The sequence below is a fragment of the Barbus barbus genome (genome assembly GCF_936440315.1).
Source record: "Barbus barbus genome assembly, chromosome: 26".
NCBI lineage: Eukaryota > Metazoa > Chordata > Actinopteri > Cypriniformes > Cyprinidae > Barbus > Barbus barbus.
In genome coordinates, this window is record NC_136754.1 from 28,423,752 (window position 1) to 28,444,768 (window position 21,017).

At 37.5% G+C, this 21,017-nt stretch overlaps 1 protein-coding gene across 3 annotated transcripts in view; it reads right to left on the reverse strand.

Annotated features, from left to right (window-relative positions):
* Positions 1–4,872: 4,872 nt before the first annotated feature.
* The window catches only part of LOC306846019 (rho-associated protein kinase 1-like), a 59,340-nt gene continuing 43,195 nt past the window's right edge, over positions 4,873–21,017 (reverse strand). The window contains exons 22-33 of one of the 3 annotated variants that reach the window (XM_079379077.1): positions 20,621–20,724; positions 20,320–20,485; positions 15,657–15,750; positions 15,492–15,580; positions 14,823–15,014; positions 13,938–14,103; positions 10,406–10,476; positions 10,233–10,321; positions 10,056–10,134; positions 9,277–9,538; positions 8,765–8,972; positions 4,873–6,247 (exon numbers count right to left, since the gene is read on the reverse strand). In XM_079379077.1, coding sequence (XP_079235203.1) covers positions 6,244–6,247; positions 8,765–8,972; positions 9,277–9,538; positions 10,056–10,134; positions 10,233–10,321; positions 10,406–10,476; positions 13,938–14,103; positions 14,823–15,014; positions 15,492–15,580; positions 15,657–15,750; positions 20,320–20,485; positions 20,621–20,724 — 1,524 coding nt within the window. In that variant the 3' untranslated portion in view covers positions 4,873–6,243. Of the gene's footprint in view, positions 6,248–6,926; positions 8,480–8,764; positions 8,973–9,276; positions 9,539–10,055; positions 10,135–10,232; positions 10,322–10,405; positions 10,477–13,937; positions 14,104–14,822; positions 15,015–15,491; positions 15,581–15,656; positions 15,751–20,319; positions 20,486–20,620; positions 20,725–21,017 lie in introns of those variants that run through there. The other 2 variants (XM_079379076.1, XM_079379075.1) reach the window with 2 other exon arrangements.

Genomic DNA, 21,017 nt, shown 5'->3' on the forward strand with positions numbered 1-21,017 from the left:
ATTTAAAATGGTAATATAAATAATTGGTTCTTGCATGTCTCGTGAAGAAATATCATATCATGAAGCTTGTACATTGAGTTATTTTGATGTGTCGATTTACTGGGTTTGAGTGCTATTTTAGAATATTCATATGACATAAATCTTTTCAGTATGTTCACACTTTATATATTGAGTGAGTTAAAACTTTTTTTTAAAGTGATTTTGTCACCTCAAGATATGCCATGACTTACTTTGAACAAGATTTGTGGGTGCTTTTTTTAGTGAAGTGAGTGAAGTGACCCAAGATTCAGCCAAGTATAGTGACCCATACTCGGAATTCGTGCTCTGCATTTAACCCATCCATCGTGCACACACACACACACACACCGTGAACACACACACACACACACACACACCGTGAACACACACACACACACCGTGAACACACACACACCGTGAACACACACACACACCGTGAACACACACACACCGTGAACACACACACACCGTGAACACACACACACCGTGAACACACACCCGGAGCAGTGGGCAGCCATTTATGCTGCGGCGCCCGGGGAGCAGTTGGGGGTTCGGTGTCTTGCTCAAGGGCACCTCAGTCGTGGTATTGAGGGTGGAGAGAGCGCTGGACATTCACTCCCCCCACCTACAATCCCTGCCGGCCCGAGACTCGAACCCACAACCTTTGGATCACGAGTCCAACTCTCTAACCATTAGGCCACGACTCATGGTTTCTCTCTAACGGTTACTCTCACGACTCATGGTTTCTCTCTAACGGTTACTCTCTAACCATTAGGCCACGACACATTTTAAGAATGTGTTTTGTGTTCATCAGAAGTGAGTTATAGGGGTTTGGAATTACATTTTTGATTCAATTATTCCTCTAATGTTGTTACAGATGGTTCATGCTGGAATAACTGAAAAATCAAAAAAGAAATGTGTTTTGAGTATAAAATCATCAGTACATTGTCAAGTTGGATGAAAAGAGCTCTTTGTTAACATTTTTAGGACACGTAACAGACATGGATAAGCCACATTACAATATTTAAAATTATTGATTGTCATGCATAACTTTTTGATCATTAATATTTTTTTATTTGCCTAATTATAATTAGAAGTCTGGAGTCTTTCTAGTAGGGCTGCCCTCGACTAAAGATTTTCTAAAGACTGTTTTTTATATTTTATTGACAGCCCCCATTTTTAACAATTTAACTACCCCAATAGATTGATGCTGGAGAAAATGAACAAAGCATCAGGGAACATCTGCGTGTAATGAAGGAGGAAACAGAGAAGTTTAGACTAAACGTAGAGATCCTCAAAGAAAGGATGGCACTGATAAAATGCTATCGGACAAATTTTGTGTCCAAATATAGCATAGAGGAGACTCTCTCTGAGTTCTTGTGTTTCATACTGGCCAAAATGTTCAGTACAGCAGTGTGTTAATTGCCTCATTTAATTGTATGAGAAAAAAAACAAGAAGGGTAAAAGCATCCACCATGTTATGTTAATCTAATGAGGTTATTTTGTTTAAAGGCCTACAGTTGGAAGCAGCTATTCTGCTCTTGCCTGCTCTGTTCAAGGAGGACCCGGGGTTGCTGTTTGAAGTTGAGGTGAGCCATGAACAGTTGTGTGTGAAACACAATCTAATCAAAGCACTACACTTATTTCACATTTTGTTATTCAGATGATTTCAATGCAAACATTCATTTTTTTAGTTTGTTGGTCTACACAAACTGTTGGTTCAGTTGCCCCATGAGCCACGGCGTGAAGTCAGTGCCTTGGTCCGTGAAGATCTCCTCTGGTATTCCTACCCTGGAGAAGAGTTGAATGAGAGAATGGACGATCTTCTGTGTGGTGGTACGCAGTGGGAAAACTTCTGGATACCGTGTTGCGTAGTCACTGATTACCAAGATGTACCGATGACCTGCACTGCTTTTCTCCAATGGCCCCACAATGTCCATAGCAATCCGCCTGAAAGGTTCAGAAATCACAGGGAGAGGTTGCAAGGACGCCCTGCTCTGCTGGGGCACAGCACTGGTTTTCTGACATGTGGTGCATGTGTTGCAATGTGTCAGTACATCAGTGTATAATGTTGGCCAGTGAAAGCGTGAGCTAATGTGTGCGTATGTCTTTTGTTGGCCCAGATGGCCAGCCCAAGGAACTGTGTGTGCTAGCTGAAAGACAAGTGGATGACAACAAGTTGGCACAACAAGACGGGTCACATCATTAGCTTGCACATACAACACATCATTCATTAGCACATATCTTTCATTACTCAGGTCAGATGGATTAGCAGAAGCAGTTTTTTCAGTGCTCTCTTGGTCGAACCCATCACTGATACAAGTTCTTAAGGCGATGGTAAGTCTCAGTTGGTGATTCCCCAGGAACAGTAGGTGATCGGAACCGCTGACGGTAGTTTTCTGGTGAGATGTTGAATGCCTCCTTCAGATCCTCGTACACCTCTGGCTGCTCCTCATCCATCGCCAGGTACGCCTCCAACGCTTGCCCAATCAGTAGTGGAACCAGATGGTAGCTCCACTCCTCCTCAGGCCACCTCCAGGTCCTTGCCAGACGCTCGAACCACCAAAGATAGTTTTCAACGTCTTCACCCTGTTGGAAGACCGGCATCTTTGGTTCAGTTCGCTGCATCATCTCTCTCGGCACAGGAACACTTGGGGAGTCTCTGTCGTGTGCTGATCTGCGCTGTGTAGAAACCCTCTGTGCAGCTGATGTCGGTAGCTCCATTCGTGGGCTTTCGCTGTCAGACAATGTTTCAGCAGGTCTAGCTGACTGCAGGATAGACTCGCGTAGACCCCGGAGCTCTTGCAGATATCTCTCCTCTCTCTGCTGTTGTGCGTCCAGGAACTGACGCATCAGGGAAACCATTCCCTCACCAGCTGTAGCGGCTGGAGTGATTGGCTTAGTCCGTGGTAATCTGGACTTTCTTAAGGTACCAGGAAGCGTGGACAACTCCAGCGTCACCAGCCTGCAGCCAGACGAGACGGACAGTAACATCGCTGGTAAGGACACGCTCACTAAATATCAACATTTCTGTTATATTCATCTCTGGTTAATTAAGGAACAGAGAGGTTTAATTAACCAGTTGATAGTTCAGACTTTAGTTGAATCGGTAGTGCTTCGATTCTATAGAGATTGAAAAGCCCACAATAGCAGCTAATTCTTAAGATGAAGATATGGAGGAAATGAAATACAGAAAATAAGAAGTTGTGTATATACCTTTATCTCATCTCATGAATGTATTTTAGCTGATTTATCAAATCATCATGCAGCATTGTCAAAATGCTTGCCTTTGTTATTATAATGCCACCAATTCGGGTAATACTTTACAATAACCTTCCTTAGTTAACTTTCATTAATGCATTAACTAACATTAACTGACAATAAGCAATGCATTTGTTACAGTATTTATGGATCTTTGTTCAACTGGAATGGCATTTTTGTGTTGTTTTTGAGGTTTGTGTTTGAATTATTGTCCGGTTGGAAGATCCAAATATGGCCCATTATAAGATTTCTAACAGAGTCAGTCACTTGTTGATTTTTTATCTGTTGGTATTTGATAGAATCCATGATGTCATGTGTCTGAACAAGATGTCCAGGACCTCCAGCAGAAATATAGGCCCACAACATCAAAAATACAGCAGTATATTTCATTGTACACATGGGGTACTTTTTATCCCTGTGTTCACCAAACCCATCTTGAGTGTTTGATGCTAAAAAGCACATTTTTTAGTTTCATCTGACCATAGAAGCCAGTCCCATTGAAGTTCCAGTCGTGTCTGAATATGCTGGAATTTGTTTTTGGATGAGCGAGGAGAATGTTTCTTGAAACCCTCCCAAAAAACGTGGTGATGTTTGACCATTTCTTTTTTAAGGTTTTCTGACCCCGAGACTCAACTATTTTCTGCAATTCTCCAGCTGTGATCCTTGAAGAGTCTTTAGTCATTCAAACTCTCCTCCTCACCGTGCATTAGGACGATATAGACACACGTCCTCTTCCAGGCAGATTCGTAACATTTTCTGTTGATTGGAAATTCTTCATTATTTCCCTGATGGTGGAAATGGGAATTTTCACCACTCTAGCTCTTTTCTTAAAGCCACTTCACTAATTTGTGAAGCTCAATTATCTTTTTTTCTGATCATCAGAAATATATTCTTTGGTTTTTCTCATTGTGATGGATGATTAAGGGAATTTGTTTCCCCTCCTCTTTATATTTCTGTGAAACAGGAAGCCATGGCTGGATAATTTCATGTTCATAATCACCCTGGAGTGCTCAAAATTGTGAATATGAATGAGAATATACTTCAGAGATATTTTACTCATAAGAATTTCTAGGGGTGCCAATAATTGTGTCCAACATGTATTTGAGAAAAACATTTCATAATGAGATTTTCCTCCATTTTTTAATTATTCTTATCCAATGAAAGGTTAGATTTTTGTGAATTTTTTAAATAAAAGATCAAAAGGATTAACAATGCAGATTCATTTTCACAGCCCTTGTTCATATTTACCAAGGGTGCCGATATTTTTGGGCATGACTGTATAAAGGCTTCAAGTAAAGTGCTACTGAATTTTCATTCAGGTTTCTACAGCTGAGTTACAAAGGAATGCATTTGCAATTGCATTGGATTTTCACAACATCTGTAAACTTCTTAAAAGTTGATCTCAAATGTCATGATGATCAACCATTAATATTTGAAATTGATCAAGTCTGACGTCATCTCTAGACATTATAAACTGTATTTTGCAAATGTTCATGGATAATACAGTGGTTTAGGTCGGTTTCTGTTGTGAAGGCACCAAATGATACATCAAACATTATTAAATCAGGTAAAACACACACAGAGGACAGTCTTAGGTGATAGATAAAGATATGTTTATTGACACATATCCATCAGTGCGGCCTCCAATGCAGTTTATCATGCAATACATCCACAACGAGTTCCAGTGCTTATTTTACTGAACACGCATGTAAAAACCATGTCGGATTATTGAGGAGGTATTCATCTCGTTTCAATTGAATATGTACACTGAATGAAATCTATTTAAAGGTGGGGATGTTAACTGTTCTGTTATCGATTATGAAAATAGCAGGACATGTTGCCTTCTTCATGGCGCTTCATGCAGAACGTCTGAACTTTGGTTGACAACAATTAAGACATGCAATAGATGGTCCGCTCCGTTTGAAAACCATTTAGGTTTCGATAAAAAAGGAAAAGAAAAGTCACACTGTAATAGATATGTTGCTTTTCAAAGTATCATAATAGTAAAGATTTGTTGGAGAAAAACAGATATGGCAGTAAAACTGTTATCCAGAAGGCACTAGGTGAGCCGAACGCTACAGCTGTTTAGTCTTCTACAAATAAATTACAATTCAAACAGTGCAGTTACATTTGTTAACTTAATGTTTTCCTTTTTGAAACATTTATCTATGAATCAAATGTAAGGCAACACATTAAAAAAAGATAAAGATAAACAAAAGAATATTACAGAAACAATGTACCCAATGAACACATACAGACACAAAAACAATGGTTTCTATGACATTTTATGTCTCCTGACGCCATTACGATGATATCCTATGGCTTGGAGCCTCCAAAACAAATTATAATGATAAAAGACAATTCTTATAATATTATGCATAGACTGTAATTATTCTCCATGCTCCAAAAAAAAAAAAAAAAAAGCCCTCAAAATCTCCCCAAATCCTTTGCCCCAAACACAATTCATTTTCCATTTAGACTTTGAGGGATTGAATAAGGCAACCAGAGTCCATCAGAAGGCGGCATCGAAGTGGATTTAAGTAGAAATAGTTTGCAAATTAAAAATATTGTCCCAAAGATCCTTTCATGGTTAGTTCACCAAATTTCCCCTTTACCACGGTGTCAAGCTACAGTCGCTATCCCAGAGTTCAAACAGAAAGACATGGGCATGAGAACAGCATATAGTTTCCTTCCCAAGATGTGAAAAGATGCTTTCCTCTGGACAGCAGGAGGTTAAATAGTATCTGAGGATCCCAGTGTTACGGGGAGAAAAAAAGATGTCCATGATGCCTTATGATTGGTAAATCCTGAACTTCAGCACCAATTACGGTCAGTTTTATTCATTTTTTACATTTATTCAATTGTGAAATGCAACATTAAAGGGTTAATTCCAAGGCTGTTACAGATTTTTCTAAAGAGGTTTTTGGAGAGGAAAGTACAAAATCCCAATTCGGTTTCAGATGGTTAGCTGGAAGAAAGAAGAAAAAGAAAATGTCCAGTATTTGTAAGAAAGTTTAAGATCATATTCTTACTTGAGGGTTCATGTTAAACAGACAATCATAAATCATGCTATGCAATTCAAATTTCATGCAAACATCAAGTTTATGTGGGTGAATCTAACAAAAGCATGTCCAGCTCACATTTAACTATAGAAAACAATACAACCATGACAATGATAAAAACTTATATATTTTACATAAAAGAAATGAAGCCTATTAAGATATATTTATGACATTTTCATGATAATTAAGGACATATTGCCTTACCACAACAAGGTTATTATATAGTTTTGCATTTTTAAATGACGGCAGAGCCTCAAAATTAGATTTGCAGCCATTCGCACTGAGCGCTCGTTGCTAGCTTTCTGCAGCCTATAAATAATTTGATCTTATACGTTTCATTTTTAATGCTTGTATAAAGGACCAACGGCCACATATACACTGCAGAGTTTAAGGAGAGACAATGGCATTTAACGGTAAAGGCGTATTTAAATATGTTCTTGTCATTTATGAAGAATTATAAGCATGTAGTTTACGCACATTTGTTCAAAACAGCCAGAAAGATTGTTTACAACATGTAGGCAAAAGTTTTTATCGTTTACAGTAAGGAAAAAGTACATTTATTTTTCATATTTTATTTCAGTTTTTCAGTAACTTGTTAGTTTTGTTTTAGTTCTTCACTTATTTTAATGTTTTTATTTTATTTCAGTTCACAAAAATTTTTCATTTATGTTTTGGTTTTAGTTTTCGTTTATGAAAATAGCCCTACTGTCAATAATGTCACAATGCAAACAATCCTAAAAATAAGCTTCATTTTCTTCATGCAACATTTAATCATGTCCTTCCTTTGTCAGGTTTCATGTGATTCACGTTTTGTTACCATCATAGAAAGATGGGGGTAAAAAATGCCTACTTTACTCAATATTTTAATATTATTCTAATGCAAAAAGTCAAATCTTTTGCATTTCCTTGTTAGAATTAGGACCAGATTTACTAACAGCTTGCACCAGTGCAAACCCTTTTTTGCCAGGATTTACTAAAGAGACACAGTGGAAAATTAGCGATGATAATGTGTGGACAAATATTTTTGTGGCTGACCTTATTGCTTATTCATGAAACCTGTGGTAGTCAATTTACTGGTATCTACACCATCATATGACGCCCCAAAAAAGCATGTCTTAACCCATCGTGCGCTTAACGTTGCTGCAATAGTTGCTAATTTACGCTGGTCTCTGTGGATTGTGTTGGTCACTATAGAAATGAGTCTTTAATTTGAGCATTGTCAGTAGATCAGCAAAATTTTCTACTCCTATCGGCGCTTTTATGGGATTGTGTTCTCATGTTAATTTGCCTGTTTAATAAATCTGGCCCTTAAAGTGTTACTTTTGCCAACATGAGTACAAATAAGATGTTTTTGAGCATTTGTGACCCTGGACCACAAAACCAGTCATAAGGGTCAATTTTTTAAATTTGAGATTTATACATTTGAATAAATAAGCTTTCCATTGATGTATGGTTTATTAGGACAGTATTTGGCTAAGATGCAACAATTAGAAAATCTGGAATCTGAGGGTGCAAAAAAATCTAAATATTGAGAAAATAGCCTTTAAAGTTGTCCAAATAAAGTCCTTAGCAATGCATATTATTAAATTATTAGTTTTGATATATTTACAGTAGGAAATTTACAAAATATCTTCATGGAACATGATCTTTACTTAATATCCTGTGATATTGATTATGATTTTTGGCATTTGAATAATTTTGAGCCATATAATGTATTTGTGGCTATTGCTACAAATACACCTGTGCTACTTGAGACTGGTTGTGTTGTCCAGGGTCACATTTGTACTGAATGCCACTTCATTAGCAGGAGGAGCTCAAGAGTGGGTTTTCTAACACACTTTAAAAGAAGGGGAAATTTGAAGTTTTCAAGCCAAGCCCGTAGAGAGCCTCGGTCCAGCTAAAGGAAATTCCCTTTTAATTGCCCAGAATTGCTTAAGTTTGTAAAGGAAAGAATCTGCTATTCTAGTAAACAGAAAAGCACACCCCTCCAAAGAACACGTCACCACAGTTAAGCTCAACCGTAAAAACACGGAGTAGTCGACTACACCGTTAGAAATCTAAGATCTGGAGAGGCTGTGTGATGCGGTCAGCATGTACTGGATGTTGTGTCTGCCGCTTGGAGAAAGGACTGCGCCCTGCTATGAGACAACAGCAAATAAACAGCCCGTCACGAGACCACCCTGCCTCTACATCTTATGGCCTTCAGCATCACAATTATAGCTTTTTATATCTAGAACTGCTAATGGTTGAATCTCATAAAAACATGTCCCCGGTCACATTTCATCCCAAGTATAAAAAATAGTACAAAATTATATTTTTGGGACCACTGAAACATTGTATTTATGGCATTCAAGCACTTCTCTCACCCTCTCTGCTCCAAATGCATGATGTGATTTAGCGTGACACTGTGTGGCTGTAGTTACCTTGGCTTGCCCGACATGTTTTTGGGGTTCTTGCGGAAGGACTGGTTTGCTATGGAGCGAGTGGACATCGTGCGCGGAGACGCCCTTGCGAAGGTAGATGGAGGGGTCTTGGGAATCTTCTTGCCGAGATGGCCGATCCATTTCTTCTGCTCGTCTTGGGACAAGGCCAGGAGCAGCATGTCTCTAGCCGATGTCACATCATAATTCACTGAGAAACAAGAACAAAAGGAGTGCAGCGATTTGCACACATGCAGTCTTTGCTGTAGATTTTGTTGAGTAATGCAAAGGATTACTCGCCTTCATTCATTCAAGTCATCACTACTCTGTATTGGTCCATGTCGACACACGAATGAAGGCGAGTAATGAAAGTTTTTGTGGTTTCTTATTGTTCATGTAAAAAGGTGAGTTGGTCAGGCTACTTTATGTGCTTTAGACATGTAAAACATTCCCATTTCACATCATTCCTGGGTGCTGGGGTAATAACAAAATTGTATACATGCAATGTGCTTTACCTTTGCAAGGGGCGATAACATCCTCCTTCTTGTCCAGATGGTCCTTGTGGCACTTGACGTGGCATCGGCGGCACTCCAGGGCCGGCGGAGGCTTGAACACGTGCCACAGCGGTTTGGAGCAAGCCTCGCAGTTAGAGGGGAAATGATAGAGGGTGGGGATGAACTCGTGGCCTTTGTGGGGCAAGCAGTTGGTCTTATCACCCTGAGGAACATTCTCCATGTCCGCCTCCTTCCTGCACTCACCTTCATTAGCATACAGGATCTGAAGAACAAAAGCAAATTTGAGTAAACCGTTAAACTGTCATGATTTTAATGTATGTATGTATCGCACATGATTTCTTTTTTATCAGTGCTGGGTAGATTTATTTATATCTGTCTTGCTTTATGAGGCAAGATGTTATCTTGCTTTTGGAGGCAGTTCTGAGGGGTAATTATACCAAATCACTTTGGCTCAAGCATTTCAGAATGACCAAAACAACATTTCAGATGTCGCACAACAAGATCAGTCCACTGGTTAGTCCAGTTACACCATCCCATTGTGCAAAGTCACATGACTTTTCTAATGCACATCAAGGAATTTATTCTGTAAATGTGTTTCAAATGCATCTACCGCAACTGAATGCATAAAAAGAGTGGATTTTTGGAATTTGTATCCATTGTTTTTTTTGCGATATCTCAAAATGTGTATAAAAAGAGGTGGATGGAAACAGTTTGTTATGGGGCATTTCACTACCCTTATTAAACAGAATCACTGCGCAAAAAAAAATACAATAACTGACCTGGAATATTCTTGGAATTTCCTCGGCCTCAGCTCGATAAACGTCGCCTTGCGTGACAGGACGCACGTGGAAAAGTTTGCTGTTTTGAAGCAGCAGAAAGGGAAATCATTAAATTTTATATACTAGAATGAATGAAATGTCCAGTTAACATGGATAGTTATTTATCACAGTACTTACTCGATATCTAGTACCATAGAGGGGTTGGACTGCTCCTTGTCTTGCTCATCATTGTAAAAGATGATTTTTTTACTGCTCACCACAACATACTGAGGGAACAAAAACAATGTCATGCATGTCCAAATGCACAAATTATACTGTAATTAATACACAATTCTTCATGCAAGTCTTACCTGCTTTTTCCAGCCGTATCTTTTTATATTAGCCCTATTTGGTATTGCCAGCCAGCCTTCAAGCCTTGATTCTGAGGACAAATAAAATGCATGCATAATAAAGTCCAGGCCAGAATTTGAACAAACAATAGAAAAAGACATGCAGGTCATCTAGGAAAACAAAGCTTTTACTAACATGCATAAACCAGCTACACTTTAAAACAACTGCCTCATTTCACATGGGTGTAGTTATAAAATCCCATGGTGCTGACTTCAACATGAAACAAGGACTTAAGAATTAATTGGATGGTGAAAACGGGATGCTTCACAACCACTCAAAACCTCTCAACAGCAGCTATTAGTTATTTGAGTAACATGAACCAATAGGGGATGTTAGCCGAACGTTGTTACAGAGGTGAAGAAACTTATTACATTTGAATGAATGATTACCTAGACAAACATCTTGGACTGAAAATGCGCATAATAAAACTATGAATCCTATCATGTATCAGCAGAATTAGTAATTGGCTCAATGCAACAGTTTGTTATACACAGCATTTTGTATTCGAGTTAAAGTGACAAGACTGTCTGCCCTTCGACCAAATTATAATGCAATTTAATTAAAATGTTACTGGTTTGAAAGCATACTTGGTGGGAAATACATTTAGGTGACAAAAGAGCTGTTTAAAGAACCATGCATGAACTGCGTGACTACGACTGTGACTGCTAACATCATTCATTCTGTAGTGAACATGCTGCTGGTGCAACAGATAAATAAACCATACATACAGTCACATACACACGAGCCTGATCCAGTGCTGCAGGGACATCAAAACCCAGAACACTAATTGTGGCCTTGGACCACAAAACCAGTCATAAGGGTCCATTTTTAGAAATTGAGATTTATACATTACATGAAAGCTGAATTAATAAGCTTTCCATCGATGTATGGTTTATTAGGACAATATTTGGCTGAGATGCAACTATTTGAAAAATCTATATAAAAAATCTAAATATTGAGAAAATCTCCTTTAAAGTTGTTCAAATGAAGTTCTCAGCAATGCATATTACTAATCAAAAATGAAGTTTTGATATATTTACGGTAATAAATTTACAAAATATCTTCATGGAACATGATTTTTACTTAATATCCTAATGATTTTTGGCATAAAAGAAAAATCTATAATTTTGTCCCATACAATGTATTGTTGGCTATTGCTACAAATATACCCCAGCGACTTAAGACTGCTTTTGTGCTCCAGGGTCACAATTCACCATTGGTTTCCTCAAGGGATTTTATAATTTTTTTTTTTCAAATCATGAGTAAAATAATATCTGTGGTAAAAATCTCTCAGACATTTTGCTCTATAACCTGCAAACACCCCACATGTTCTTCTGTAGTCCCTTATTACAAACAAACTCTTCAAAATTCACTTTTTCAGTCAATAATTTGTTGTAGAGGAAAACATCCAAGTATTATCAGTTTATTTTTACCACAGGCCTTGTTTAACTTGTACATTGAAAACCCCCATTATAAAAACCCATGTCAAATCTCTGGATGGTGAATCATTCCTCCGGGGTTTGACGTCACGACCGCAGCACTATGTAGAGTTGGGTACTGAGTGACAACGACGTCCCAATCGGATTAGACATCATATTTGCTCATTTGGGAATATTTTCTTTTCAATGTCAACAATTCTGATTAAATTATTAAATTCCCCACTCTGGATAAAAGTGTCTGCTAAATTAGGCGTTTTAAACGTTTACAGAGCCAGGAACCCACCCAGACTCTGCCGATGTCTTCATGGACCCCAGACTGAAAACACTGGTGTTAAATGAATAAACTTTAACTTTTTTATTTTAACTTCTATCATTAAATGATCCTCTGTTACTACAGTGCATAATATGGCAGCAAGTTCAAGTTTATTAGTATAGCGCTTTTTACGATACAAATCGTTGCAAAGCAGCTCTACAGGAAATTAAGTTTCCACAATATATTTATATATTGCACAACCTTTATATATTTAACTTATGGCAAAATTAGGTAATTCTGTATGTTGTCTGAGCATTGGCATCCTCTGAGGGGTTGGCATCATCTTTTCTCAGGTGTTCGGTCATCTCAGATCATTTAAGGGTTGGATCCAGACCAAGTAAACAGTTATTTTGATATTTTATATAATCAGCTGATTCTTCAATTAATCAGATAAAAATCTAATTATTACCATTATTAAAATGGAACAATTTTAATAGAAAACAATTAATATTAATCAATTATTCAACATTTTATTCCACATGTTGTCCTCCAAAGAATATGTAATCTGAAGGCTTTGAAAGCAAATATAATGAATGCATGGAATCAGTTTTATAAATCAGTTGTTGCAGCCCTCGTGCATAATTTCTCATTTGAAGGCAACGCCAGTTTCTTTATCATATTAACATTATTGGAATACAAAATGTAAAACCACACACACACACACACACACAAAGTGTGACCTGACTTAAAACACCTCTGAAAGGTGCTCAGAGTAGGGGTTAGTATAAAAAGATTTGGATTAGCTAAACATTTCTAGCTAATTTCAGTAGTTTAGTACTGAATCTAAACTTTCTCTCTAGCATTATAAACACTCTGAGTAGCTTATTCCGGAGGCATCACCAAAACACAAGTAAAAAGTGTTCATTTAAAAGAAAAAGAGAAGCAACAAAATGCCACTCAAGAGCACAATCCAGGCATAACAGGACCCCAATCTTAAAGTTACTCACAGAGGAAAAAGAACAGAAGACAGAAAGATAAGGAGAGCAAGAACCGACTACATATGAGGGAGAACGAGAGATGAGAGAGGACTTTAAACACAGACAATGACAGCCATAAACATCCTATCATTAAAGCGATGAGCGCAATTTATGTGCTGATAAAGAAATCTGATAACACTTTATATTAAGGAACACAATTCCTAATCAACTAGTTGCTTAGTATGCATATTACTAGCAAATAATGTAGTCAAGATAAAGGGTTTTTTATGAAATGGCTAACTAATAAAAACAGAACATAGGTACAATTTGTTTTAAATGTATTTTTATAAAAACAAAGAATCCCTTCTAATCAATTCTATTTTTTTAAATAAAACAATGACCAGCAAAGTAAACATTTCTCTTTCACACTATTTTACTTTCATAGTTTCTTGAGTAGTTCAGGATGAGAACTTCACAATAAACTTTCTTAGTTAATGAACTAATAATTAAACATTTCTACATTCAGCATTAATGAATCAATGTTCATTTCAACATGAACGAATACATTTAAAAATCAAAACTAGTATCTGTTCATATTATAACAGATACTAATATTCACAACTTCTTATTTTCTGTATTTCATTTCCTCCGCATCTTCATCTTAAGAATTAGCTGCTATTGTGGGCTTTCAATCTCTATAGAATCGAAGCACTACCGATTCAACTAAAGTCTGAACTATCAACTGGTTAATTAAACCTCTGTTCCTTAATTACCCTGAGATGAATATAACCGAAATGTTGATATTTAGTGAGCGTGTCCTTACCAGCGATGTTACTGTCCGTCTCGTCTGGCTGCAGGCTGGTGACGCTGGAGTTCTCCACGCGGAGCTGCAAGTCGTTCAGTTTCTCTCTGAGCTGCTCAATGTCACTCTCCTTACTGTCCAGTTGCATCTGTAACTCGTTGCGATACGTGCACTCCTCTGCCAATTGCTGCAAATACAGACAACAACATTAACTAGGCCAAAATTACTAAGCTTTGTTCTGGAAATCCTTCACCTAATTAGGTGTTCCCAGTCAAAAATGACCAGATCAGCTTCTATGTCTCTCATTATGCTATATTATCACCAAATCTTGGATTCAGTCTTTATGTCAACTTGTTTTGGAACTGATAAATTTCAGGACTCGTTGATCTGAGCTCATGCACTTCAGGAAAAGCATTATTTTTGGATCATTTCGGCAAAGTTCACTCAAAAACTAAGCTCAGATCAATGAGGCCTAAAAGAAATGCAAAACCTGTGCTAATTGTAACAAAACAAGTTGATGAAAAGATTGAATCCAAGATTTGGTAATAATATAGCAGGTCAGTTTTTTTGACCAGGAACCCCAAGGTGAAAAAATTTGGAAAGAATTGTCATGTGAGCAATGTCAAATTTTTTTAGTCCAAAGCGATAACATTAACATTTTCAGGAAAAAAAAAGAACATCCTCAAATGACAAAGGTTAATCACGCTATTGCAATGCTTGGCTCATGAATATTGACGTTTCTTGATTTGTCTAGTTGCGTATCTTAATCAGTTTTCACAAGGCAAGCCTTCACCGTAGCAGGACTGGAATCGTCTTGTTGAAACTGACTTTGATAGTCATCAGATTCCACTGATTGGCATTAATGATAAACAGTTACTGTGAAAAGGCTAATAAACATTGACTTGCCGCTTGCATCTCGTTCAGCTCCTTCTGGTACTTGATGGCCATGTGGTTGAACTTCTCCTTCTCCTGGTTGAGCTCCAGCTGCAGTTTGCGGTTCTCCTTCTCTTTCTTGCGCAGGTCAGTGGTGCTGCCTCTCTTCTTCTGGTCCAACTTCATGTCCTTCCGGTTCATGATCTCAGCCAGCTTATTCACCGCCTGCAGTCACAGATTGAGACGTTAAGATGGAGAAGGACTACAATGTCTTAATTAAAGGGCAAAAGAATTTAGTCTTTTCAGACTTCATGGAACATATTTGTATGATACGGTTTGGTCTTAATAGGCACAACAAATGCACAAGAGACAAAACTTATAATTGATTTAGCTGCTAATATGTTAACAATTGGAAATTCTTATAAGTATGAAAATACATAAATAGCATATAATGAGTAGGTAAAACAACAGCAAAATCAGTAAAGGATAGATGTGATGCTGCCCAAGATACCAAAACAAGCCTTACTTTTAATCTACGTTTGTATTTGACCATTTAAAAAAAAGTGTCGCTATTTCTCAAATCTTGACTTTCACACATTCTCACACAATCTACGACAATGATTGATGACATTAGCTTTTTCACTTTTAGCTATATAAACATGCATTATTCTGATAATGTTTAATGCTGTATGGTGGTTATACCTGGGTCTTCAGAGTTCTTTCTATATTAAGGGCCTTCTCGTAAGCGGCTTTTATAGTGCTTGCCAGCTCCTCCTTCTCTGCTGCAAACTCTACAGGAAGACATTAGAAAAGTCATGATAATACGTAAAGATAAAATGCAGGTTAACCAACTGGAAATAATATTACCTTCTCCTTGAGCTTGGAGTCTCTCGTTCAGTTCTGCCTTCTCCTTACTGAGGATCTCCGCATCTTTGGTAAGGGTTTTATTGGATTCCTCAAGCTACATGAAAATGCATTATAATCTAATTAAAAACCTCTGATATAACCATAGAGTAAAGAACAATGACAAGAGCTAAAACAATAGATGGCTTGCTCAGGACATAGAGATCTGGGCCCGTATTCCTAAAGATTGTAAGAATCCTTTTAGAGAGCTCCTAATTTAGCTTAAACATTTCTAACAAGGAGTCTTAGCTTAAAAGTGATTCAGGACCAATCTGAGAGCAACTCTGAGCGAGGAAAAGACGAAAACGTTTATCTTAGTGAGGAGGCGGGGCTGACCCCATTGCTAGCTATGACACAGTCTTTTGAAGACTGTGATTGGTTGGTTGTCAAGAAGGAAATAAAAGAGCGCTTTTAAGAGTAGGGTATATTATAAGCCTTCACTTTGAAATTACAGGCGGAATTTTTCCTGTTTTACCGTACTCGCTCTCTCTCTCTTTCTCACACACACACATGCTAATTTTAGGACTCCTAAATGTTTGCTCTAAGAGTATTTCACAAAGCGTTTTAGCGCTAAAACTAGGTCCTAAATCTGTGAAATGTTAGGACTAGTGAAGAGGACTCCTAAGTCACTAAAGTTGGGCAAGAAGTAACAGCTGTTCTTGCGTCCAGTTTGGTTCTTTTACGTTTGCATGTCTTACTATCAGTCATGATTATATTAATGAAAAGGCGGTTTATATTCATCCGCTACAAGAAGCATGCATGTAAGAAACTGACAATTAGCTGAACATATATTTGTTTAATTAGTGACACCTCGCCTGCATGTTAAAATCTTTATGTGGCAATTAACATTATTTTTTAAACCTTTATTTGGATATGGTAACATAATATCGTGCTCTACAATATTTCTATGAATAAATCTCTGACAGAGACTATCAGCCAATCACTGTGTGCGTAGTTACTAAGCATGCTGACATGATCCATAGCAACAAGGTCATCCCCGCCCCCTTACTCTTAGCTTAAGACTTCTCTCTATTCCTTAGTAAAAGTTTGTCTCAGCATCTTTGTGAATAGGTTTTAAGAGAAAACTCTTAGCTACAAACCTTTACTGCTATTTAGAAGAACTCTTAGTGATAAGATAAAATGTTTTGTGAATACGGGCCCTGATACTGAAAATGTGTTGGAACACAAATGGACTATATTCATTGTTAGGACCCCACGATTTCTGCGGAATCCAGTCATAAAAATGGAATTTTCCGTAAACCGCAGAATGTCACGGAATTTGTCAAAGTTTGAATGAATAAATCAAAAGTAGGTCAGTACGTTAATCAAATGGCAATATATGGACTTAAGTGTCTGTGAAATTCTTCAATTAAAATAGCAAAAATGCTATTTAAATATGAATCCTGCATGTCTTTGTGTGAATGAGTGGCGCAGACACGCGGTTTCAACTATGTGTGTGTGATGCTTGTGAAGAGGACATAAATATATGAACAACATCTCCAGAACTGCTCTGAAGTCACTTCATGAGCATCATATACATATGCTGTGTCCCAATTGGCATACTATCCTACTATAATGTCCCAAATCATAGTATGTTTAAAAAAAGTATGCCAAAGATTCCTGGATGGTCTACTACTTCTGGTTAGAATTTGATGAAAAATCAAATGTTATCCACGTTAGATTTCATCTGCAGCAACACTGTGAACTTTTATAACGATACGTTTGGTCATTAATGTTTAAATGCATCATTATGCAAACATGAGCAGAGTTCTCGGCATGAAAGACTCGCGATGTGCTTCTTTATTTATCTCCAGTATGGTAGGAAATCAAATTAAACGAAATGTGGATGATGTTAACTGTGATAAGATGATTGACAGGGCAGTTTAAACAGTGACGGGATGCTCGTAATTAAGCAGCTATGACGAAGTAGTATGTCCCAAAGCTTGACTACTATTCTGCTACATACTCAAAAGTATGTACTTTTTCTTCACAAAAAGAGTACATGCTTTTAGGGCATAGTATAAGTAGGCGAATTGGGACACAGCAATAGAATATGTATACATATATATATATATATATTAGGGCCGGGACTCGATTAAAAAAATTAATCTAATTAATTAGAGGCTTTGTAATTAATTAATCGAAATTAATCGCATTTTAATCGCATATAAATATTTGACCTGAGAACAGTGAGAAGTAAGTTTTTTAATATGGATTTTTAAATTTCCCATCCACAGGGCCAACCAAAGCGGTCTCATCAGCTTCTTTGTCCATGTTCACTGTGGTTTGTTTTTGGCTGTTTCTCAATATGCGTTCTTCAGCGATCTTGCGTCCTTGTGTTCTCGTTAACCGTCGAAGTTCAGTTCCAATTCTCAAGAACGCAAGTACAGAGGATGCATGAAAGTGCCCGGATATGTTCTTGAAACTGAGGATGCATCGAGTGCAGACTTAAGAGAATCGAGCCGTTAGAAATCCCAGAAAACGCTGTGGGTGGCCGGTGTACGGAAGCCTGTAAGCTTTAAAGTCGCTCTCACAAATACTTAACGGCTCTTCAAGTTGAAAGTAAACATTTATCGTTTTGTTTTGGTTAATTTTAATAAAGTTATAAGACCCGGAGAAAGTCTGCATTTTTATTGGCATATTAAAATGAATCTTAACAGTAAAACATATAACGCTGTAAAATAAAACAATACAATTATATGAAAGTAATATCTATAATAGTATGAAATGTTTTAATAAGTTATGATATGACATTTTGTAATATTTATTGTTCATTGGCCGTTTCTTATGCTGAGACTATGCGTCAGTTAAGCAGGAATGCAGTACATCTCAATTCTCATAAGTGTGCGTTCTGTGTTCTCGCGTCCTTCCGAGTTCGTTCTTCCAAGGAAGCTTGCCAAGACTAGGGCTGGGTATCGATATCGATACCGATACCTTGAGTTCGATACCGGTTCCTGAACGGTACTTTTTTCGATACCAGTTTTATAAAATCAGTTTTAATAAGATTACATTATCTCAAAAAACTATTTTTTTTAGCTTGTTGATATTTATACAGACTCAAAGTCTCATCTCCTGAGCCACTGCACAAAGGAACAAAATATATCCAACACAATAAATAAATAAATAATTTTAATAAAGTTCAAATTGTTTTCAGTTTACACATCTGTTAGGCTACGTTTACATTAGTGCATGTTCATTTTAAAACACATAGCTCAGACAGAATTATCATTTCTAGGTTGTTAAAGACTTCAAGAAATGTAAAACCTTCATCCACTTTCATAAGTGGGTGTTTTATTTTCTTTCACCATATGTTTTATTGTTATTAAATTCTGGTGTAGTATGTCTAATTATTTGAATGCATAAAAACAACTTAGTTTATTTAAATTTATTCTTAAAATAGCCTTATGAAATGTTTTATTTTTCCTCAGAAATTCTGTGTTCTGTATATGGTTTTCAAATGAAGACATAAAACATAAATTTAATTTCTCTTTAAATTATTGAAAATCAAAGTTTATTTATTTTGGCAAACAAAGGGAGGTTACTATTAAAATTAAAACATGGAATAACTGTTGTGTGATCATTACTAAAAAAAATAAAAAGTTTTAATAATTTTAATAGTAGCCTAGTAGTAGCAGTATGTACTGTCTGCTGAACAATATTAATACCGTTAATATTAAAACCGAACTTTTATTTTGACGGGTTGCCTGGAATACCTTTACAGTTCTGTGTGTATATGAGATGAGTTAGTTTTACTCGAATCAAACGGTAAAATGCTCATGAAGTGACTTTCAGAGCAGGTCTGGAGATGTTGTTCATGTCCTCATTTAGAGAGGCGGCAGACGCTGAAATGACCGCGAACGTCACGCGAGCTTCAGTCTGTGTATAATAAACAAACCGCGCGATTTAAAGAGCTGACTGCTCCGTGCGCTTTCGAAACGCTCTCGCGGAGGTCAAACACTGATCAATCTGCACGTCGCCGTTTCTAGTCAAACACAGCTAGTGATGCAGGCTTATTGGCTCACTGATGTGATGAGATTAACCCCTTAGGTATCGAAATTTGGTACCGAACGACAAGACGTTTTTCGATACTCGGTGGTATCGAGGCAATTCGGTCGGTGCCTAAAAAGTATCGAACTCGATACCCAGCCCTAGCCAAGACCGGTCTCCACGAATGCAAGTCCGTTCTGACGCTAGTTGGTGCTCCAGTATAATCGGTCCGCCGAAACTCATCCAGTGAGAAACGTTCCGCGGTGCAAAAATAAGTGCGATTAAAATGCGTTAAAAAAAATTAACGCGTTATTTTTGTGTAATTAATTAATCTAAATTAACGCGTTAAAGTCCCGGCCCTAATATATATATATAAATCATATACAAACACATGGTACCGCGTCAAAATATATGCGTGGTTTAACTTGAAAAAATTGTGACAGAAATATATTACTATTGTACAGCTGACTGTACGTCTTACTCAGGACTGTCCTTTGGGCGGTGCAACTAGTGCGGACCGAGGGGGGATTTTAACATTAAACTTCTGTTGTGCAGCACTTTGTATGGCAAAAAAAAGAAAAAGTAATCGGACTTCATTGGGCCCTGCATTGTATGATTCAGAGAAGCATGAGGCACAGACCTGTGTGATGGTCGAGTCCTTCTCTGAGATCTCCTGTTTGTACCGTGAGGCAGCTTTCTTGTGCTCCTGAGAGAGTTCAAAATACTGCTCCTCCTGCAGCGCGCGCGCCAACTGCTCCGACTCGGCCTTCGTCATGGTCAGGTCCAACTGAGCAGACAGCGAATCCCTACAAAAACAGGAGCAGCAGTTCACAAGACGACATCCAAAATAAATGCTGAATAGTTCTTTAAAGTTGTTCCTTATTTATTGTTTTAAAGCAGCCCTGTTCCAAATGCTACTTATTGATGAAAAGGACTTTTACTTCTCTGAGTACATGTCCTGGACTTTTCTGAGAGCCTCTTGAGTATGTCGATTCTTCTCCTCTATCTCCTCCTTCAGCTCCTTCACCTGAGTTTTATAGAGTGTCTGAAAACAAGAAAAAACAGGCTTAAGGAATAATTGACTCTGGATGACTCAATAGTAAATGTAAATGAACCTCTGTGTGTTTGGAATTAGGTGGTTTTAATTAAGAAAATGAGATCGGTGTGATTCCATCATTAAATAAAAGCATACCAAGTCTGGTTACTTGCAAATTTATTGTTCTCAAGAAAGATTAGTGACTAGCTGGGCATCAATCAACAGATTTCTATGCTAATTTTGTGGCATTGAATTAAAAAAGCTGGGTGGAAACATTAAGAATCTACTAAATGTGCATTTAA